The 25242-nt window shown below is 35.9% G+C and overlaps 1 protein-coding gene across 3 annotated transcripts in view; it reads left to right on the top strand.

The window, feature by feature from the left end:
• The window catches only part of LOC123310568, a 449880-nt gene that overhangs the window by 382433 nt on the left and 42205 nt on the right, over positions 1-25242 (top strand). For all 3 annotated transcript variants that reach the window (XM_044894465.1, XM_044895218.1, XM_044895834.1), the window contains 2 exons: positions 21329-21446; positions 24830-25016. In XM_044894465.1, coding sequence (XP_044750400.1) covers positions 21329-21446; positions 24830-25016 — 305 coding nt within the window. The remainder of the gene's footprint in view (positions 1-21328; positions 21447-24829; positions 25017-25242) is intronic.

Genomic DNA, 25242 nt, shown 5'->3' with positions numbered 1-25242 from the left:
CTTATATTTCAGCTGAATATTTCCACAATCAGAAAGATTGTGAATGAAGAGGATGACGAAGAATTTCCTTCTATTGGGAGACCCAAAAAAGTGATGGCATTTGAGAATTTTATGTTTGAGTGAATCAGTGCGAAAAGTTTACTACAGGATTTTCGATAAATGTCATCGGAGAATAAGTTCCCGAAAATTGATTTTTCTATTTTTCATTTGACTTGTCCTATACAATGTAAATGTCTTAAGGTACTAATAAATACCTAATTATTATTATTACATCAACGTATTAAGATGAATAGCCACAAATACGCGCAAGTTGCCCTGTTACTTGTTTATTCATGTGAAATTTTTGTTCAAAGGTCAAGTTCATCTTAATTGAAACTTCTTTCAATTCCTTTTACTTATATTGATGCAAGATGGTTTTTGTTGAAGAATTCAACATTCTTGTAATTATCTGTTAATTCCTTCGGGAGATACCCATTCCCAACCACTGCATCATATGCATTTCATCTTCGGGTTAATATTTTTGAAATCTACAAATGATGTAAGCCAAAGAAGATAACGAACATTAACTCTCCTCAAGCTAGTCCATATTATGGTATTATACTGATCTCTTGTATTTTCCATGCAAATAACTGGATTTGGTATGCCTTCAATCAGTTTGTATAAACTTCACTTATGTTCGTCACATATTTTCCGAAGAAATTCGACATTGTGATAAAATACGCAATAACAGAAACTTTTACGTAGAACGGGCAACATAGCGTTGATTTAAAACCCAAAAATGTTTTGACAAGCTTCATAATCCCACATTTTCGTACTATACAGAGTGAAATGTGTCAAATTTCCATGGCCAACCGACTGCTAAAATAAAAGTGAATGAAGTATAGAGTTACCTCCTTTTTTTTATATAGCAGTGGAAATCTCCGACCGTGAAAACACGGGGCTCTATCTCTCGTCCAGAGGAACCCATTTCTAGGGAACACTGTGGGGTTACTCACTCTCCTGAGTTCGCGACCCACTAAACCTAACCTGCTCTTCATTGGTTCCGGGCATTTGCCTATAAACCATTTATCCCTTGATCGCTTAATTTCCTCTTGCACATTGTCGTGCTAGGGTTTTCATGTTCGTCCATTTCGGATATCTCTTCTTAGTATAGTTTTAATAAGTTTCCGTACTCATTTTAATCTCTCCTCAATTGCGGTCCGTTTTTGTAAATTCTCATTCTTCTTCTGTCTTCCTCCGGATCGTAGTCCTCTAGTCTTCTGTGTTCTTCGTTTGGATGTTCCTTCGCTGTTTTGAATAACTTTTCAGCTTTCCTCTTCATAAATTCGGTGAAGGTTTCCCACTTCCAATCTCGATGTATCTGTAGGTTCCTGACAAACCAAGGCGCATCTATGGCACATCGTAGTAGCTTGTTTTCTGTTGCCTGAATTCTTTGTATATGGCTCTTTATCGCAAATCCCCAAGCACCTGATCCATAAGTCAGTTGCGGTCTAGCAACGGCTTTGATTATTTTCAATTTTGTCTCATTTGACATGTGGCTATTTCTACCTATCAGCGGGTAGAGCATATTCATCGCTGGCTTGGTTTTGTCAACGGCTTGTTTGATATGGCTTCTCCAAGTTAGACCTTTGTCTAGGGTGATACCTAAATATTTCGCTTCGTTTTTTCACTCGATTTCTTCTCCATCTACCTCTAGAGTTGTTGTAGTTCTCAGTTTCCTCTTCTGCAGTTTTTTTTTTTTTTTGGTGTAGCAGGGGGAAAATCTGCAAGACAGACGAACCACCCTCTCCTGAGGGGGAACAGTGTGGGGTTTCTCACTCTCCTGAGCTCGAGACCCACTAAAAACCCCTCAACTGCTTCTTGAATTTTGGTTCCGGGCATTTGCCTATAAACCGTTCATTTCTTGGTCGGCTTTCTTCTCGCACACTATCGTGCTGGGATTTATGTGTTTATCCTCTATTGGATTAACACTTTATTGAATTTTTCAATAAGTTTCTGTTGTTATTTTAATCTCTTTTTAATTGATCTCTTGGTCTCCTTCGGTAAATTCGCATTCTCCTTTTGTCTTCCTCTGGGTCGTAGTCCACTAGTCTCCTGAGTTCTTGATTCGGATATGGTATCCCATTTCAGGTCCTTATAAATCTGTCTATTCCTGACAAACCAAGGTGCATCTATTGCACATCGTAGCAGCTTGTTTTCAGTGGCCTGAATTCTTTTGATATGGCTCTTTGCCGCGAAACCCCAGGCAACTGATCCATAAGTCAGTTGAGGCCTAGCAACGGCTCTGATTATCTTCAATTTTGTCTCTTTCGACATGTGGCTTCTTCTTCCTATCAGAGGATAGAGTCTATTCATGGCTGCTTTCGTTTTGTCGATTGCTTGTTTGATATGACTTTTCCAAGTAAGTCCTTTGTCAAGCGTTATTCCTAAATATTTGGCTTCAATTTTCCAGTCGATTTCTTCGCCGTCAACATCCAGTTTCGTTGTGGGTCGCAGTCTTCTCTTCTGTAGTAATATTGCTTGGCTCTTTTGTCCATTGAGCTTGATTTTCCACTTTATGCACCAGTCATTTGTTTCGTCAATCGTCTCTTGTAGAACTCGTTCTATTACTTCTGGGTTGCGGTGTCGAGTTGCTATGCCTGTGTCGTCAGCATATAACGTTAGCATGGTTCTTGGATTTTTCGGAATATCGTGGATGTATATGTTGTACAGAAGTGGCCCAAGTACTGATCCTTGGGGTACTCCAGCCTCTATATCTCTTGTTGAGGAGCATTCTCCTCCCACTTTCACGTAAAATCTTCTATTTTTGAGATAATTCCTGATCAACTTGCATATTTTGATCGAATATCCAGCATGTCTCATCTTATATATTAATCCTTCATGCCATACTTTGTTGAATGCTCTGGCGACGTCTAGTAAAACAAGACCTGTAGCTTGTTTATTTTGGAATCCCTCTGTTATGTACTCTGTGAGCCTTAATAATTGTTGTTCTGTTGAATGTTCTCTTCTGAATCCGAACTGTTCTGGTGGTATTAGTTTCAGATTTTCGGTTTCCTCATTTAGCCTCGTGGCGATAATTCTTTCTACTACTTTTCCCAACGCCGACAGTAGACTTATCGTCTGTAGTTTTGTGGGAACTTCTTCTCTTTAAATGGTTTATTGAATACTATGACTTCTGCTGTTTTCCATTTTTCTGGGTAGTGTTCTGTCCTCATAATTCCATTCGCGATATTTGTTAGAGCGGCTATACTTTTTCTAGGTAATTTCTTCTATTCAGATCATTTTTATTCATCCTATATATTCTTCTGAGTCTTCGATTTTCTTGTATAAGATCTTTCACTTCTTTAGGCGTATCGCCATGCGGATGACTTGGTGCTGGTCTCTGCACTCTTCTCGTGCTTTTTTCGTAAGCTTTCAATATAATCTCTTCCAGTTTAACAACCGCACATTCCAGATCGTCTGGAGTGCTTATTGTTGGAATTTCTGTTATTTCCGATTGTCTCTCTCTTCTGCAGTAATATCGCTTGGCCGAGTTACCTCCAAGATCATCTGACTTCAATCCAATCGAGAACTCTTGAGAGTCCTTGCAAGAGACCACAGCTGGAAACATTCAACCACTGCCTTCTGAAGACGGCTCTATAGACAGCTATGGTTCAACAGTTCCGAGATCTTTTGATAATCGTGCAGGTTATACTTTTTATTGAGAGTGAAGAGAACTACGAACTTTAGAAATTTTGAGAATATAGGTTTAAATTTTGTTGTTCTTGAATATATTTTATTTTTATTAGTATAAAAACATGATATCTTTGAAATTTCATTATTCTAACTTGCAAAACTCTACCTAAACATGTTCCGAAAGGAAATTGGGTTTTTATGAAGGGAAAATACAAATTCATTTATGATCCTGATCTTTTGACGAGCTGTTCATTTGATATTCCGATATCTGAAGAAATAAAAAATTGCTTGATATAGTCTAGCAACCGATGAAAAATAACACTGAAAAAAGAAGGTTGAATAACCACAAGATGATGAACTCATTAGTTGCACAGGAGTGAAATCGACTGAACACAAATTTCGAACTATGTATAATACATAGGTACATTTTAGTATGACCGACTAGTTCTGATCACAATAGCGCAAAAGTTCTTTGTCCATGTACGAACGGAGATGCTTGCCCGTACGGCAGTGCTATTTTGAAATCAATTACAAAAATTAGGCATGCTCGTGCGTCACGCCCTCCATTCGTGATGTCATTGTTAGCTCGTTAGAAGCGAGTCTTTTACTTTCGCAAAGAAACCACTTACAATCAATTATGTCTCATGCGCTGCTAAGTTCCCGATTGAAAGAGAAATGTCATGAAGAGAATATTTTCCTCTCGCGGTAGGAGAGAAATTTTCAAATTTGGTTATGATTGATTGGTCTGTTATTGAGGACAACCTTTTTAGAGAACTAGGAAAGTACACAATTATTTTTTTTTTGAAAGTTTCATTTATATTTTGTCTTTATACATTGAAGCACAAGTAATGTGAATAAAAATTGTTGTTTGTCGTTTTACACAATTTGTTCCAATATTGACTTCATGTGGTCGATACTTGATGAAAATCCACCATTGAACTGAAAACAGAATTATATGATCGGCATAAACATGAGTTGTTTAGTCACGACACGTGTTTCGCTATCACCATAGCATGTGCAGGTGGTTGAAAGTGATGCTGAGTGTATGGGTAGATCTTTATAAATTCTCAATAATCCCAACAATTGCAATTAATGAAATAAATGACCGAATTTTTATCGGAACATCCGATTTTTGTTCGTTATGTGGTTTCCGGATTTCCCAAGTTCGAACTTGCTGTTTCCCCTCAGTTCAAGCTTTTCCTCGATAATCCTGAATGTTTTTTTAGGCGAAGGATATCTTTGGATATAAATAGATCCTATATTCAGAAAATACTCATCTTTTTATACGTAAAAACGACTGAAATAAAAAAATATGGATTGTAAATTGAAAATCTTGACTATTGATGTATTTGATTTGTCCAACTTGATGATGACTCGTCTCGTGGGCTGTAGTCTCGTCTCGTGGGCTCAAGTCTCGTCTTGTGGGCTCAAGTCTCGTCTTTAGATTGTGGAGGTATGGTTATTTTTTTGTGATTTTTACGAAATGTTCGCTTTTTATGACAAAAATATGACAATTTCCACAATGCGGTGTCTTATTGCATTAATCAGTGAAAAGTAGTATACCGCGTTTTCATAGAATTGTTATTCGTCAAATAATTTCATGTGAAAGCACCGAAATAAGGTATCCTTCAGATAGGAAATTATTTGACACATACTTATTCACATTGATTAAAATTTATTCGAAGCTGAAAGTACCGGTTCTAAAAGTAATAAATGGTGCCCACTATTCGAAATACCCCAATAAACACACACACGTGTATTATACGTTTATATGTGGTGGGGGCCGTTGATTCAAGGTTACTCGTTGAATTTTGTAACGTTATTTCGAAACCTAAATTCCACCATAGGTTGATTTCACATATAATCAACGTTTATGATCAAGCTGGTTACTGAATCCACTAACATGAAACGTTGTTATTTTAGTGCACCCTCAACGTGTATTCAATAGGAAGTGAGAAAAATTGAATTAAGGTTGAATACGATACCATTCAACAACTCGTTACTGTAGTCGCCAATATGTAACGTTTCTTTAGCGTACTTCCTCAACGTATATTCAATAGGAAATAAATAACATTACATCAACGTTGTATACGAAATCATTCAACAACTCGTTAGTGCAGTCACGAATATGAAACGTGGATATGTGGTGTTTTCTCAAAGTATATTCTATTAAAAGCAACGAACATCCCCTTCTTGTAGCCACTATTACAGAACGTTTCCTTGTCTTGCCAAGTAGTATATGTATATCGAAAAAAAATGAGTGTCCTGTATTTGGCATTGTAAGAGCAATAGCGATCACTTTTTTATAATGGATTGAGTATGTTCTACCAGTTACCATTAGTTATGAGATCTGCTTATAATTTGAATCAATTCAAGAGACTAGTAATGGTAATAAAGAATATGTATCGAGCGGATGACTGTTGATGTAGATATATTGTAAATATAATGTTATGAACTTTGTAGCCTTAAGCTAATGGAATATTCACTACTACTACAATAAAAACTATGGGGTGCAGTGGTCTCGTTGGCAGCGATGTAGGGTAGGACGCCAGAGGTAGCAGGTTCAAATCCCGGCGGTGATGGATGTTTGCGGTTGTCTCGATGAACCTAGTGTGGGAAGAGATATAATGTTGGCTAATGGGAACTATTACAAGACTAGTGGGTGCTGGGCAGAAAAAAAAATATTTATTTTAGAATCAACATTTAAATTTCGTATTGTAGCAACGTTATTTCAATCGAATGGCAACGTTATATTCTCGTAGAATTTCCATTCCAGAAAGATTGTCCGCTACGTTACTGTACCACTAGAAGGAAACGTATTTCCTAACGACATTTTGCCGGTTTCTCAACGTAGCGTTACTTGAAGAACTCAACGTTACTTCCACGTATCTGTGTTTATTGGGACCTAGTATTTTACCTAAACTCCTCAGTTCACACGATAAAGTAGGTTTAAAATTACACCCCATATGTATCTTCTTTTCACTTCTCTTTGTTGCTCGAGCACACTCGTTCTGTAATTATTACAATTTCACCTTGCTCAAGTACGTTGAGGAATCTTCTCTTCGCCCACCCATACATTCATATCCAATGAAGCGAATAACCGTTTTATTAGTGTCACTTTCCTGAGATAACACTGACATAATAAATATCCTTTACTTGCTTCGCTGATTTTAAGACTATTCCTTCAATTGTTCGAGATATCCCGGAAAACAACGGCTTTCGCTGATTTACGCAAGCCAATGCGAGCTGAAATAGAAATTATAATTCATCAATTACTGATATCTGATAACTTATTGCTCGACAATATAATAGCACAATAGAATCACACTTATTTATTGAGTGTGCATGAGAATTTTCCTAGAGTCGTTTTTATATGGCTAAAAATAATAGGTCTTTCACTCTTGTCGATAAGTTTGTATTGTACTGTTGTATAATTATACAGCTGTTGTATAATCTTCATCATCGAAAAAATATCTGATATCAAAGCATCGCATGTTATGTGCCAAGATATACATAATGAAACTACTTCGTGACTGGATAAAACACTGGGAGGTAATCTTTTAATAGGTCTGCATTTGTTCCAAATTTCAACGACACTGCCCTGACCTATATGAAACTCCTGGGATGTTAGCAGCAATCAGACTGGTGTGCCTCGTTTAGATTTCTCAAAATTAATTATTGATCTACTCGTAAAACGAATCGAGACTAAGGGTCAATTTCACCAAGAAGATAAACCGACAGCCGACGTAACTTGCGTTAAGGAAAGAAACTCGCTGGTTCATATCGATTACGCTGATTACCTTTAGTTAAAATGGCTTGTCTCTGCGTTTAGTGGTTTCTTTACCCTCCTTACTTCACACAAAGCAGATGTCAATATCAGTAGAGTGTAGAACGGTTCACAACGGTTGTGAACTGTTTATTTTTCTCTACCCTTATGGCATTGTATAATTCACAACCATTGTGAACTGTACAAAGTAAGCGCAATTCCATTTCAGTTGTAACGGCTTTTCCTCGGTGTACTCGAGCGCCAGCTATTCTTTAAGGGAAAATAGCAAACCTACCCTGGTAGCTACTAGCCGAAGACAATGTCCCTCGGTGTCTGGGGTGTTAGCGACAACCAGTGAAAGTCAAAATCAACGCACACAAATTATATTTGTCGACTCGTACAAGGAAACACAAATGGCACTATTATAAAATTCGTACAGTGAAAGATTCGAGATCAATGAATTTAAAGGGCAAAACGGACGTGATGAAACAGGATCCGATCTCAAACGTTATACGAGGGTTTACGGACGTGTTCGCCAGCCAGAACCTAAGACGCACACTTAACGGACAGATATCGGACTTCAGCCAGGTTAGGGGATGAAAAATGACGACACGGAATTACGACGGCTCAGCCTTAGGCGCGTTCGGCACTCCCCGGGTATCCACACCAGCAGAGTGCTTCCCTAACCGTAGGGGTGAACACGGGAACGAGATAAAAAAAAGGAAAATGAGGGAAGGGTGAGCCACCCCGAAGTGCATTCGGTACCCCCCCGGGTATCCACACCAGCAGGGTACTTTAATGACAGTAGGGGTGGAACTCAGACTGTGGCATAGGAGTGGTGAAGATGTGAGCTGAAGTTCCAACAGTGAATATAAAAAAAAACGGAGTGTCGTCTTACCTCTGGGTTCTATTCGGCCAGTTACACTCGCAAAATAGAAAGAAATCGCCCAAATACGGTGAATAAGAAAAGAAAAAAAAAAGAAAATTGGAATTCTGAATGTTGAAAACTAAAAAAAAATCTTCTAATCAAGTTTAAGACGGCGGACGGCACTAGTCGTAGGCAATTAATTGTACGTCAGCAAGTTCTCATAACAGGCGAATTAAACGTAAGTAAAATGACCTGCGGGGGATTTTATACCCACAGGGAGGGTGCGGAAATCAGATGTGCCCCGACAGTCGAAATTCGGTAAAATATGCGTCGATGAAGACGTCTTAATTTCTACTTATCTGTGCTAGCGAACAAAAAACACGGATATCTTCCAATTCAGGATGTTTTATACGGTGCGACATCGTTTTTTTCAGAAAGGAAAACGGAATAAAAACGGTGCGGATGTTTAAAATTCCGAACGATGTCGGAATCCTGAATTGGAAATTTGAAAAGATTTCTCGGAAAATTAATTCAAAAACAAAATTACTTAAGAATGAAAACTAAAAGAATTATTCTAGAATGAGGGGGTAGGTTTGAAAACAACCCTCTCGTTACACAGTATTATTATTGTTATTGAACCATTCCCTTTTCATCTCGAAACTAGCTCTATAGGACAATTTTTATTCTACGAGTTCAATCGCTGACCAATGGTTCTTAGCAACAGTAAGACCTTCTACAGTGTCATGAATACCAGTTGTTACAGTTGTCAGAAATAATTCAATCTCTTCTGAGAGACAGAAAAAATTGTATTGTCATTTCGAAAAATGGTAGGTTTGTATACCATAATATCAAAAACTATAGAAAATTTTCTAAGTTGATGATAGATTTTCCAGGTTATTTGACAGGGTTCCTCTTGCCAAGTTGGAGCACCTGGAAGTGAATGGAAAACTTTTAAGATAGCTGAAATCTTTCTTGTGTGCAGGCGGCACTCTTCACTCCTCTGTTGAGTAGCGAATCACTTTGGGTGTCTCCCAAAAATCAGTATTGGAACCAATACTCATTGTGTTCATTTCCACCTCGTCTCCGCTAATTCAGTCCTCTTTCGTTGACGACACGAAACTGTTCGCCGTCACCCTTATACAGAGAGACATTTTCCAACTTGATTTCGATGTCTTCTTCAACTCCAGTTGGTGTTATGACTGGGTGTTACCGCCGAACGTCTGCAAATATTGCGTGCTTCATAATGTCAAAAACAACCCGAAGTTACCATACTGGATGGACGGTTGTATGCTGAAGCCAGTAACCCGACACGTCGATATGGAGTATGTTGGACAAGAGTGGTGGTCATCGACTACGTTGATGAGAATCTCTTGGAGTTCATCCACCGTTGGACCACGCTATGAATGGTCACTTTGGGAGGGATGTATCAGCTGAATAATAATAGCCTGCGAGGCCATAGATTCAAACTGCAAAGGGAAGTGTCCTCCACAAGATAGAAAGTTCTCTTCAACAGTGGAATCAGCTTCCAACATCTGTTGTGGAGGCTGTCTCGGTGAACGCATTCAAGAACAGACTGTACGATTGGCGCTCTACACGTTGACCAGTTCTCATTTTTGTTTGTTTGTTTTCAGAATCAACCCTTGTTAGTGTTGAGACAAATAAATAAATCCTTGATAGTGATTATTCAGAAACCAAAAAGAAATTGTGTCTTGTCTTTGCACCCATGGAGTGGATTTCAAATAGAATCAGAGACCTTCGATCTTCAAACATTGTAATTGATTTCAAATCACCGTTCAGGTGTGAAGTGAACATTCTGCATTTGATTTTCCCGACATAATTCATCTGCGAACAAAATGTGTGTTAGTAGAAACAAGGTTAATGGTTAAGTTAATATTTTTGGAATCCTGACCATCGTAAGTATTCTCGATATGTATTCGCGTTAAATAAACCTATTACAGCGAATATATGGTCAGTAAGTCTAAGGTGTGGACGAACTCTGACCGTGAGGAGATGGTTTCCCATCAGATGTGGTAGTTGCATTACCTAAAGCTAAACAATTTCGTATTCTCTTTGATGGGAAACATGATATGTGAGATAGTTCATTAAAATTGTTCCTTTATAATGTGGGTAATTGACGTGAATGTTCGGGATAGGCTCAACTTCAATAGAATCATTGAATGCAATGTTGAACTTGATTCAATTATCCAACATTACTTGGGCCCCGCGGTTTCAACTGCGTGATGCCTGTCCGCTCCTATGGTTCATGGCGTGAAATTATACGGCTCGCAACCGTACCAATAATTGGGACATCTATCATCAAATAAATTTTATGAGACGATTTCACTAATCTAAACAGGTCCTTAGCCAAGTTTTACTCAGCGTATGCTACCAGGAGTTTGTTATTATTCCACAAATTCATTATCGCATCTTCGCATTTTCACTATCAATAGGGTACTTTAACGATTTGTCAAACTCAGCTGACCGTTCGTTGCCTTGCGGCACACAAACTTTTCCCTCCATTGATTCCCATGCTGTTTCGGTCGAGTTTGAGTTTTGTGCGTTCTTTTGGAAAAAATTTTGTTCCCGACGTTAGCTCTCCTCATCATGGAAAGTTCGTTTATCGAGTTTTTTCTTAAGATTCCGAACAGTGGATATTCTAAAAAAGTTCACATCGTGCCTTCCACCTCTACTTCCACACTTGACTGCACAATAAATCGAAACCACACCTGTTCAAAAAATTCCTTGTTGTGCCCCATGACAACGGTCGGTCAACGGATTTTGACAAATCGTTGGAGTACTCTATACTAATATAATATAACCCCTCAGGGATTCGATAGGGGATCCTAATTCGGGCCCTTACAATTTAGGGCATGGTGTCCCTCAAAAAGTTTTTGTAGCTTAATTTAACTCAAAAGGGCTTAGGTGTCCCTTAAAATTAAGCGGTTGTTGGTGCAAACGCACATGATAAACTTTGTAATGGTGCAACAAATATCCAAAACCTTGAGCTTTGCCGTCGAAATACGAGTATACCTACATGGTAATTTTACGAGATCCTTCAATAGAGTATAACGATCAGAGGTTATTTGCAACGAAATGAATGCAGAGGTAATCATGGGTCGAAAATGGATCGTTACTGTGTTTTTTGAGTTGCTTTGTGTCAAAGAATGTCTCAGAAGATGAAAATCTTGATTTCATGCATGAAATTGTGGTTGATAGAAACATAAGTGCCTGTGACAATAACTGGCAGATTATTTCTTTACGAAATCTATTGAATTTAACGAGTAAATTAGGTACGTGGTTTGGATGTTCATTAAAATCAAGAATGGATAGTGATAGCGATATGGATATCAGTAACACAACTGAAGGGCTGAGGGTATTTACAATTACGGCGACCTAGATGAGGCTATCAAACGATATAAGAGGTCGACGAAGAAATGTAATTTATGCTCCTCGGCAAAAAACTGTCCATATTGTCTCGCCTGCTTTCTATCCTCGGCTGCGCCTCGGCTATTTGCAGGCTCGACTGTAATAGACAGTTTTCCGTCTTTGTTGCATAAACAACTATTCACTCGAAAAATATTTGGGGAACGAAAAAAAAAAGCTCTTTGTCCCATTAGTTGCCCAAAAATTCATCATTTTTCACGACATCAGAATGAAAGTCAGAAAACTGACTCGTTGTCATGATATTAGAGTTAGTACAAACTTGTACGAACAAACATCTTCATTTACAGTATTCATTGCACAAAATAAATGTTAAAATCGTTGTTAATAGACCATTGCAGAAGTTCGCCGTAGACTGTGAGGCAGCCAACTCTATCAATCAAGAACTTTATTTTTTTTTCATAAACATATTTTTGTCGTGGAAATCAGAACTTGATGAGTTAACTACTGAATTTTTATTAAAAATAGATGCGAGTCAAAAACTGTAGAGAACAGCTAACTTGCCAAATGTTATGCAAATTTTTCAATAACTCACTAAAAGTGACCTGACCAATAAATATCTAGTTTTTTTTAACTTCTTACCTTCATCATACCACACATTTATTCTATTGTTTCCTCTAATATTGGATAGAATGAATTATATATTCCATGAATACGAAGCGATTACTCATACCTAAGTACATTTTGACTTGTACAAAACGACCTGTCAACGAAAGTAATAACTAGAAAGTACCGATATGAATATAACATCAGTATGGAAGTCCATAAACGGCGAAAAAAACATTCGAAAGGCTAATACATCCATTCATTTCTCCCTTGAATGAGCAGGGAACGAAGTGACTTCAAAATCATTTGTTTCCTTGTCAGCAATGATCTGATAGAGAAGTTGTTCTATGCAGAGTTCAAGAGCTCGATTAATACATGAATTTTTCCTCATCATATTGTTGTAACGAAGAGAAATTCAACAACTGTAAATTTTTTATATTATTTTCATTTTACTACAAATGTTTGTTAACTTCATTTGCATTTCTCAAAATGCAGAATGAAATGTAGTCCCATAATTCATCAATCATGATGATATCCTAAGAAAGAGGCATCTTTTCGATATCACTTCAAAAACATCAATACTACTGGTGAAATGTATGTCATTGGCCTCGAAGTACATTTGAAAAAATTAAATTCGGATTCAATAAGTTCAAGCATTCCAACCGCATACTAGAAAAAGGGTTAAAACAAAAACCTCATAAATGACCAAATCGTCCTTGGCTAGTACAAATAATTCAACAGTAGATTCTTGAGGTTAAAAGAAACACTTTTTTCCTCTACCATTTTTTCCCGAATCGACTCGGTATGAAAGATACAGGCTGTTGAAATACCATAAAAAAATTTATCTCCTTTCTTTCAAACAGTTTTATCGAATGAATTGAATTTTGGAATATAGTTTTTCATTTATGCGATTAGTCTTTTTCGAACACAAGATATCACCTACGTTTTCCATAATGATCATAACGTACCATAAATATACCGAAAATTCAAAGAACCCAACTCTTGAATCTAAGTTGGACGCTATCAAATGAATATTTGAACGTTTTGTGGAATAAAAGTATTCTTCATATTTTCTTGTTTTCGAGTAATTTGATATTCAAAAATGAAAAATATCTTCGATATTCGGAAAATTGGGTACCTACTTTGGCTGACTGCAACTCTGCTTAAAAGATCCACAGATGTTTAGTGTCACAGATTTAGCTAGTGTTTCTGCAGAGAATTTTGTTTCTCCAGGGGTGGTACAGCTCATGATGAAAATTTAAATTGGCTTTATCTTTTTATAAGGGCCGAATCGGAAAAAATGGTATAAGAAAAAAGTGTTTCTTTTAACCTCAAATATCATCACTCATCCTGAAAACGAAACAGCGGCTCTGTAGGTCAACAAAATATCGATTTTTGACTCCAGGGGGACATTCTGAGATCAAATACAAAATCGTATCTCTTCAACCCTTACTGTTACAACACCAACCAATTGAATACATAAAATGGTATAATTGATACCCCTTTCTCTGAGTTGAGCATATCTGAAGTGTTGAAGCGATACGGTTTTGAATTTGAATTTAAAAGTTGTCCCCCTGAAATCGAAGATCGATATGTCAGAGCGTTTTCGTATAATTCGGTTCTACCGACCTACAGAGCCGTTTCGTTGTCAATGGCGCACTATGTATATTATTCTTGTTTCTCTTTCTATGTTAAACTTTTTCTTTTGCTATTATAAGGTAGTTGTCAGTCACCGCATAATTTGTTTTGAACTGAGCTTCACCATCCTTATATTATTGGGAATTAAAATGTAGCTTGTGCAGCGACTTGGTGATGACAGTTCGAACTAAATCGTCAGTAGAGTAATTTCTTCAAATAAATCCTTTTCTCTCAGCTGATGATTGGATACCAGTGTGTTAATAATTATTAGCAATTTTAGATCAATAAATGTTATGAAGTGTTTCTCGATGTAAACAAATAAAAGTCTACTAACTTTTTATTCATGAAAATTGACACCGGGGAGCGTATCGCTTGTTTGGAAATCACAATTGTGTCACTTGAACAACATCCTCGTTTTTTTCATGAAATTTCTTGTTTGTTACATCCAATAGAGATCCCTTTATTTTCATTACTTTCGCCTGAATAAAAAAGAATCATGAATTTTAATGTAGAACTGAAACAATAACAACAGCAACAACAACAATAATTATGTATAATACGGGTACTTATATATTGAGGATGAGACTTCTTTCGACTGCACAAACATTTTTCAAGATCATCCATCATTATTCTTCGATATGCCCGCTTAATTTTTGAAGAAAATGAGGGCACGACACGGATGCCGGCCACCAAAGTGAATTTTATCAATTTATTCGTTAAATGGAGTGTTCCAGTAAATTGGCCCTTCACTTGAACAGAGCATGCACATGCTAATCGTTATTATACGATTTCCAGATTGAGCGCAAAATACAAAGTGGTCTATCTCTGATCGAGCGCAGCCATAATTAAGCCAGATTTATTTAACCTCTGAATGAAGTTCTCTCGACTGTAGGTGACGTCGTGTAACAGGTCGAGTGAAAACGGCTCCAACACTGAAAGAGCTGAAATGGGTAACATTTCGGTAAAAATGGGATAAAATCGTTCAGCTCTTCTTTGTACGCTGCCAGATACATTCACTTCGCTTTCTATATTGGGAAAAATGAGAATCAATACGATTTCCGCACCATCGTCCATAGTTGTCATAATTTTTTGAAGATTCGTTCTACGATGCTATAATTCTTATTCAGAAAGCCATTTTTGGAACAATCGAACGAATCAAAATCGAATCCTCCGCAATTGGAAATGACAATGGAACTTTCCATGGACTATATGATGAGACACTTCAATTAATTTGTGAAGGGTTTTTACTAGCTCTCTATTTTGGCAACTGTCATTTTTTTGACATTTGACAAGTAGAAACTACGCCTTTACTAAAAATGTAACGCAATGAAATTGTTGAAACTCGCTACAAAAATGGTGAAAATTTTGCAGTCACGGTTCGGAAAAGTGAAACACTTTTGGGTCGTCGTACCTTCTCGGCTGGCAATAGTGAAAATGGTGGAAAAATTTGAGCTGTTGGGACAAGTTAGTGATGTGAAGAAACGAAATCGTGTGCGTCGCTCAAGAACAACTGAGAATATTGCTGCTATAGCAGCAAACCCAGGAATTAGGCATTCCAAAAACGCATTACACCGTATGTTGCTTGAAGACTAAGGTCTTGAGGCTTTTAAAGTTCAGTTAGGACAAGAACTCAAGCCGGTGGATCATAAGCAATGTCGTATCTTCGCTGATTGGGTCCTTGAAATGCATCAAAATTATCCGGATTTTCATCGAAAAATGATATACAGTGATGAGGCCCATTTTCACTTTGGAGGCTATGTTAATGAGCAGAATTGGGGCTGGGAAATTCCAAGAATTATTGTTGAAGAGCCTCTCTATCCTCAACGTATCAATGTTTGTTGCGGTTTTTGGGCTGGCGGTGCGATTGGACTCTACTGATTCAAAAATGAGGCTGGTACCTACAACTGTTACGGTGAATAGATTGCGCAACCGAATGATTAATGATTTTCATGGCTGGAATTAGAAGATATTGATGTGGAAGACGTTTATTTTCAACAAGACGGCGGTACGTGCCACACAAGCAACGAAACCATCGCAATTTTGGGAGCAATGTTTCCTGCCCGTGTTATTCCTCGAACAGATGATCCCAATTGTCTACCATCTTGTAGCAGCCATCTTGTGATTTAACAGCTTTAGACTTTTTCTTTGTGGCTACGTGAAAGATGAGGTCTATGCCAATGTTCCACAATCGATTCAAGACCTTAAATATGGAATTCGTGATGTTATCGGAGACATAGATACGTTGGTTACTGATATTATTGGATCAGCTTATTTTGAAAGGATCGAAGAGGTGCACACAAGTGTTGATTTCATGTATTTGTGACTGTGTTTTGTATAAATCATTATCAATTTCCTGAGAAACTGCCGTCCAGATAATATTATTTATACCTCAGTGTTGATTGATATGGAATTGTAGTATCAATTAATATTATTGACAATATTGTGATCATAAATGTCATAGATGTTTTGACATGGCGTGATATTAATCCGAAGTGTCCTGCATTATGGCATCCGTAAGGGTGAAACTATAATGGCCGTTTGCATCGTTTGTCTAAACAACGATTATATTCTTAAACAACGTTTAATTCCTTAACCGGGTTGCACCGTTCCTAAACGTTGATTATAAGTCCCTTAAACGTTCTTTAAACTAAACGCAGAAATTTGCTCGATTAAAGCTCGATTAATACGTTGATTGAAGTAATACTTCAAATTCGATTGACAACTGTGCTTTCTATTTGTGTTGATATAAAAATCAAATTGATAATGGATGATTTGGAAGATGAGATATTACTTGATGATGATCTTTATGCACTTGGCAATGTCGAATTTGGGTTTCCCAGATAATTTCCCCGTAGAAGAAATTATTTCGAAAGAATGGACCTCACTTTTTTCAGAAGATTTCGTTTAACAAAAGAAACCGTGTTTTTTTTGCCATATATGGAGAATGATTTGGAATTTAAAAATTAGTTATATTATACAAATATAGATATTTCAGGAATAATAGTGTTGACCCAATAAATCAATTGCTAGCTACATTGAGGTTTTATGCTAGTGCTGGTCAGTTGTCTTCTGTTGATAATTTCATAAATGTAGATGTATCGAAAGGATCAAGAATTATTGCTGCAGTTTCATTAGCAATTGGTAAATTATATTCCGAATTCATTAAATGACCAAAGATGAGGATATAGTGCAAATTCAACAGTCCTTTCACAAGAAGGCTTCTTTTCCTAGAGTAATAGGATGTGTTGATGCTACCCATGTTCGCACTTCAAATTCAAAACACAACGCCGAAACTCCAAAAAAAATTTTCAAATTTTCCACCTTGACAACAGAAGTTTAGTCACAAAACCTTGACTTCTTTTTCTTTTTAATTTATCTTCTATGATGTGCTTGGCTGAAATTTTGAATTTTTTATGCTGTGAATGGTGTTGCCAAACCTATCGATGATTAAAGTAAACAACGATTATGATTCCACGGTGCAAACCGTCAACCGCTAAGCAACGTTTAAATATTAAACATCGATTAGTTTAACCATGGTTACCAGCGAAACGGTGCAAACAAGGATAAACGTTTTACGCCTTAACATTCAATAGCACCAGAAACAAACTGGCGATTTGCGTTGTTGTCAATGATCGCCTTTCATCAAAACGAAGACGCGTTCAGAAACTTTTAATATTACTGCTACTATATATGCTCATTATCATCATTTTGCTCGCATATCAATGGTAACATATCGGTAATTCGACTTTAGTCAGAGTCGATCAAATGAGCGACTTGAGTAGGTATAATACTCTATCAGACTATCAGAAGCTCACCTTTATTCCACATATCGATAGTATCGTTGATAACGCCAACAGGATGTTTGGATTTTTATTTAGACAATGTAGAATCCTTAAAAGCTATAAGTCAATCCTCAGTGTTTACTACGCCCATCTATGGGTTAATCCTGTTTGTATTCCTTATACACTAAATAAATAAATGTTTCATCCGGATCCAAACGACTTATATTTTAGCTGCCTTTTAGGCAAAGAAGAAAACCAACATTACCTTTTCTCAAGCACACAAGTATGTGTTAATAATTCAATTTTCTTCCATAGAAAAAATAAATACATTGGAAAACTGATCTCCTGTACTTTACATTAAAATAACTAGATCGGGAATCCTTTCAATCAGTTTGTATAAACTGATTCATCACAGATTTTAGAATTCATCTACTTTGTGACGTGAATTCACGTTACGAGAAATAGGTAATTACTGAGACTTTTACGTAGAACGGACAACATAGTGCTGATTTAAATCCCAAAAATGTTTTGACAAGCGTCATAACCTCACATTTTTGTACTTCATAGTGTGGAATGTGTTAAAATTTCATGGCTTCTATAAAAATGAAAAAATTTTTGCTTTTCGATAATTCTACGAAAAATATTGAGTTTTAGTACTTCCGGCTCCTAATGTAAATGAAGATAGAATTTGATGAGTTTTATTTTTCGACAGCTTGAAATCATGGATCAGAGTCAAAAAAAATTATAAATTTAATGAGCAACTCGAAGGCGGATATGTATAATTATTAAATACTTCTTTATCTGCTATTGGTCGTGAGGAAACCAACATTTATTTAATAACAACGTTACATCTCCCACAAAGAAGAACACGTCATATAAATCTCACAAAGGGCAGTGTGCTAGTGGTGTCTTCACTAAATCATTCCCGAAGAAGTGCATCTATGAAGATACGATCGTGGAATATAATGTTGCATCGGCCGGGTCGTATTTAATAAATGGCAGGGTCATGAAAGACCATTTATTATTTCCCGAGGTAACTAAGCTCCTGATGACTTATCAAAATATTTTTAATGAGCTAGCACAGTTTGTCCGTCCGCAAAGGATTCTTTCGTCTCCCTTGAAATAAGTACCTTGTGAGTAATGTGTGAAAAAATAATCTTATACCGACGATGAGTCGGGATTTTTCTTCAACAACCAACTATTTCTTGAATCAACTCGATTGGAGCCTTCGGTCCGAGTGAAAAAAAATTTGACAATTTTCCACCACAGAAAAAAGAAAATTTTATGAAGAATTCATCAGGTTAGTGCTCGAGTTATTTTTTATCAATATTCGCGAATTATGTCTCTTCAATACAATAATTGATTCCATGATTCCAAATATCGATATTTGTGAAACTCATGTGGCAGTGAAAATTTGTATTGAAGTTGCTGAATTGAAGTCACAAAAAATGTCTATTGACATTTGACAGATTTCAAATTTTCTTAATAGCGCATTTGACGGATTGAAATGATAATACTTCAAGTAAGTTGTACGTTCTAGGAGTCATTATTGTTAATAACAGTCAGTTTTGCCCTCCATCATAAAGGCACTTTAATATCACTTCTGATGAAGATTAGAAGAAATATTATTCACTGAACGACTTTTCCTCAGAAAATTGACAGTATTCATAAAAATCACTCGAAAACACTCGTGTGCCCCTCAAGCAAAATGACGGTCTGTCAAAATCAGCTGATGCGAAATGTAGAAACACTAAGAACACCAGTGAGATACCAAGAATGAAACTAACGGAGCTTCGAACATTAAAAAAACCAAACTGAAAATGTTAAAAGACATTATTGACGTGAAACCAGGAGTTCCAACACAGCTTTTAGTAAACGAGATGCAGTTTGGGGGTGTTTAAGAATAACACAATCCTTCATAGTGAATTTCCTTCCAGGGTAACAGAGTATTCTCGTCATTTTTGTGTTGATTGCGTTATTCTTGAACTTGATAATGGGAAAATCGTAATATTCGAATTTTTGAAACGCAGCTGTGTATTCAAAAATGTCAAATATGACAGGAAGCTTGACAATTCAATCGATTAAAGAGTCTGATTTAGACGAAACATTACTATGTACTACATAGTGCTCGCTTCGGAGTTAAATACATAGTGTGCAAAGATTAGATCTTTGATTGTTTGTCAATGGTGCTCGACCCATGGATAACTCTTATAAAGAGATAATAGCGCATAATCTTATATTATTTTTGAATTTATAGGATGGTCCGAAAGTGGCGAGACACGATACCACTCTTCATATTCTGAATCTACATGAGATTTTTTATCTCCAAATACCCCCATTGTTATAATTTATCTGTGTGACTCTTTGACGTAATCCACCACTTTTCCCAACAAATTTGTTATGCTGGTTCCAATTATAGATAGCATATCCTGAAAATGAGATATTGAATTCCCAAAAAGTTTTCAAGTTTTCTGCAGTTTTTCGGATCACTCTGTAGTTGGTCTGAAAGTATGCAATTTTTTGAATATGGCTTTTAAAAAATGTCAGTAAGTCCATTTTTTCGAATGGTATGCCCTAAACTTTTTTGATTTTTTGGATGCCCTAGTGGGTGGTCTTCATTTTTATGGTGCATTTTAGATCAAAAATGCTAACTATACATTTTGAGCCTACAATCTTTCCATAAATATGAAGTCTGCCCACTTGGTTATCCTAAAAGCAGAAAAACTGCAGGGCATGTATCACAACATCTCTCTATCTATATATTTAGTTTGTAATTTTTGAGTAGGTCAACAGTTCAATCAAGATGTTGGATTACGTTTGAGAAAAAATCTCCAGAAATTGTTTCTATTGTAGTCTTCTTCACTCTTCGAACACCTTAATTATTTCCAAGAAATTCTGGAGATAATAGGAAGTATAAACCATTTCCAGCAAGTTAAACCTGTATTAGTAGGTACATTTCAGAAGTATTTCAAATAGTTTACTCTAAATGACTAGGTGTCAATAATATCATTTTATACCGTTTATAGGAGTTTTTACTTTGTAATTGGAAGCAAATTGCTAGAAAATAATGACGGCGATAATAAAAAACAAATATGGATTCAGATCTTGAAGACCTTTGATACTTGTCATCAATACTGTACAACTTCTAACCTAGGAACAATTTTTACAAAAAATAATTTTTTTCTAAGACAAATGAAGCGGTAACATTCGAGTATTAAACGAGGTTGACTCAATGGTATCAATGAAATGTCATATCGTAGAGTACACGTATGGCTGTTCAAAAGTAGAAAAATGCTTCAATCCACTCATATTTTTCCCATACATCTTAACGGTATCGGTATTTATATCTAATGGAATGCCAGATTTTTTATAGTTCAGAAACGAATGGAATTCCGTTGCTCTGTTGTGATTTATAACATCAGTAAATAATATACAAAACATAATAGATATAATTTGATATTCACCTATTATTAAGCTGAATGGGTAGCTGCTTTTGGATCATTACATAACCGATGAATTATTCATAAGGAAATCATTATTTTTTACATTCGGAAGTCAACATCTCAATCTTCCAACATCTTCAGTCTGTCTTTCACGAATTCCTTGTTTCAGGTACCACCGACGTAGATGGCCGACCGATTGTCTTTTGTTATGCTCAAAACGTATCTTCCGCAGGACTGAATAAATATGAAATTGCCAAATTGCTGCTCTATTATTCCTCGGTACCCACGTAAGTAAAACTTATTTGAATTTTCAAAACTTGTCAGTGTAGGAACAATTCGTTAAAATGACACTTCATTTAACTTGAATTACATGATTTTCACTTATGTGAGTTTATTTCATGGTTTTGGTTAGATCAACTGAAGTAAGAGAAAATAATGTAATTCGATTTTTATTTCAAATATGGAATTTCATCATCATTGAAGAGAGAGAATTGCTGTTTTCGCCATAATAGGCTACTTAGTTGTTCTTTAAGCCCGTTTGCAACAGCCGAGAATTCTCTACAAAATTCTCGCAAGAAAACGGCAGAGATTATTTTGTATGCAATCGAACAGAGAATTCTACCGAAAGTGCGTATGTAACGGTAACTAATTCACGGCGCATGAATTTTCGAGTAAATTGTATATTATGTTCTATATTCATTAGACATGAAGTAGGCTTTCCAAATATATCTTATTGTAGACAATTATTCTTTAAAACAAGCTCAGAATTTAAAAATATCCAAAATCTCCTATGCTGAATTGTATATATACTTCGCCAAAAAAGTATCGCATCACTGTATTTCAGAAGCTTAGGAAGATATACATTTTTTTGCCTAATTTTTTTACGGTCTAAAAGAAACGATGAAACATTGTGTACTGATAACCACATTGTTTACTGAAAATATGAAAAAAGCATAGACTAATAAAGTCCTTTATTAGTCTATGGAAAAAAGTATATAAATTAGGTACAATGATATAGCGCTTTCTATTCATGATGCGATACTTTTTTGGCGAAGTGTATATTATTATGTAATTCCAGGCTTGCGGATTTTCCTCAGATTTTATAAAACAAACCATCATATCATACTTTTTATTATACCTACTCACAATAAAATGCAGGTATGGAACTACAAAACCGTTAGTTGACATTTGGAGATAGATACCTTTCCTCGTATAAAGAATCATCGTAATGGAAAATGCTAATTTTATAATGTTCACCTGAAATTTTCCGTTTGTTTGATAAGAATTCTTGTCCATGGTGGTTGTCCCGATATGATTTCCACTGTAAACGGTAATTTGAGGTCATTAACCGGTGCTTCCTTCACTTACGACTGTCAAAATATTCCCAATATGCTTTCGTCAATTCGTGTGTCCATCTGAAAAAACTGAACCACGCTATGTTTTCTTGTCGTTCAGAAATATAACTGATTCTGCATGAAATTGCTATGATATGATAATAAAACGAATTCAGTGCTTCAGGTTCCATTTTATACTGATGAAGCGCTCGTGTTCTTGAAAACTAACTCTGACCCGAAAAAGATCTGAAACGATAAGGTTGTACAGAGAGAGGTCTTTGGTTTGATTTCAGTTGATGAAGATTTCATGGTTACTTCCCAACCATAAAGGAAAACCATGGAATTACGTACAGGCATATGATTTTTTTTCTGATTCGTGCAAAATTTCCTGTAGATGTTATTATATAACGAGATATGTATCTTGCTGTATCAGCCAGTTAACCCTCAACTTTTGCGGAAACCTTCCAAGCGTTATTCTATATATAGCTAAATACTAGTTTTTTGCTTGATTGGATTGTTATTTTCGGAAATATTCGGACACAAATTTTTTTCGTAGAACTAAATAGCGTTAGGTGAGTTCATTGCCTGTATAGCGGAATGCTTTGTTCAATATTTTGAATGAGGGCACAAAATATCGGTGGTTTTCACGATAGAGTGAAGAATTCAGTTGTATACTCCATTCACTTTTATTTTAGCAGTCGGTTGGCCATGGAAATTTGACACATTTCACTCTGTATAGTACGAAAATGTGGGGTTATGAAGCTTGTCAAAACATTTTTGGGTTTTAAATCAACGCTATGTTGCCAGTTCTACGTAAAAGTTTCTGTTATTACGTATTTTAACACAATGTCGAATCTCCTCGGAAAATATGTGACGAACATAATTGAAGTTTATACAAACTGATTGAAAGCATACCAAATCCAGTTATTTGCATGGAAAATACAAAAGATCAGTATAATATCATAATATGCACTAGCTTGAGGAGAGTTAATGTTCGTTATCTTCTTTGGCTTACATCATTTGTAGATTTCAAAAATATTAACCTGAAGATGAAATGCATATATGATGCAGTGGTTGGGAATGAGTATCTCCCGAAGGAATTAACAGATAATTACAAGAATGTTAAATTCTTCAACAAAAATCATCTAGCATCAATATAAGTAGAAGGAATTGAAGGAAGTTTCAAGTTAAGACGAACTTCACCTTTGAACAAAAATTTCACATGAATAAACAAGTAACAGGGCAACTTGCGCGTATTTGTGGCTATTCATCTTAATACATTGATGTAATAATAATAATAAGGTATTTATTAGTACCTTAAGGCATTTACATTGTATAGGACAAGTGAAATGAAAAATAGAAAAATCCATTTTAGGGAACTTATTCTCCGATGAATTTATCGAAAATCCTGTAGTAAACTTTTCGCATTAATTCACTCAAACATAAAATTCTCAAATGCCACCTTTTTTTTGGGTCTCCCAATAGAAGGAAATTCTTTGTCATCCTAATCATTCACAATCTTTCTGATTGTGGAAATATCCAGCTGAAATATAAGTCGTTTAGATTCAGATGAAACATTATATACATTCTCTTTGAATATGTTCGTTACCGTCTGACGTATTGTGGATTTTAGAATATCAGGGTATAACTATTTGAATGAGCGGACCTGAATTCAAAATAGCACTTCCTGAAACCCTGTCTCTTTTTTTATCACTTTTGGCATTTTGTAATAAAAATTGATATTAGTTGTGGCAACGGCGTTATGACATTAACGACATTTCATGAGTGCCAACCTTACTTCGTTCTAGTTACAAAAACTTGAGAAAATTATTTCATGGCCAACCGACTGCTTAAATAAATTTGAATGAAGTATACATCAGTTCTGCAAGAAAGTTATGATGATTAATCTATATTAATAAAAGAGGATCTATGGTTTACTTCAAAATGCTTTATTGTTCAAACGATCGCACCAAATTGGACAATTCTTTTTTTGTTGTGTTTATTATTGTTAGGGCAAGGTTTATATAACAAAATATTCCCAAAAAAAATTGTACAGAACAGAAAAAAAGGCATTCCTTTTTCTTACGACCAATCGAGCAATCACGATGAGTTAGTTATTATTATCTACCCTAGAAATAATTTAAATGGCAAAACTAGGTTTGCCGGGTCAGCTAGTTTACTATATTTCTTTATGTGATTGATTGCCTTGTAAGACCCAAACGAATTAGTATTCACTAACAATAAATATAACAAATCACTTCTTGCTTCCTATACGCCTATGCCATAAAAAATAATCATACTATTTTTTTCTCATAAAAAGTCATTCACATTTACAGGACCGAATGGACAATCAAAGGCTTTACGGTTTTGATAATAGCTAAAAATGAAGAGGATTTCAAAATTGTTCAGCTGTTGGATAGATCAGTATGCCTCATTGAAAACTTTATCAATATTTCGAGGTATATTGTTTGGAGTCCTGATACACACACTGCCGAAGAGAAGACTGTCACGAATAGAGTTCAGGTGAGTTACAAGTTTCTATGATTATAATCTTTCTATTCTGGACAATTCTTATCACTTCAGAACGAGAGTAATTCACCCTTTTGAAGTAGTAGAATTTGTCCCCAGCGTAGACTATCAAATATCGAAATTTCAGGTATATCTCCTTCAGAATTGACAAAAAAAATGCGTTCACGTTTTAACCCGTCTGAAGTAATGAATTCTCCTTCAAAAGTAATTTAGAATTTCT

This window comes from Coccinella septempunctata, chromosome 1, assembly GCF_907165205.1.
Source record: "Coccinella septempunctata chromosome 1, icCocSept1.1, whole genome shotgun sequence".
Taxonomy (NCBI): domain Eukaryota; kingdom Metazoa; phylum Arthropoda; class Insecta; order Coleoptera; family Coccinellidae; genus Coccinella; species Coccinella septempunctata.
This window is presented reverse-complemented; position numbering and strand designations above follow the sequence as displayed.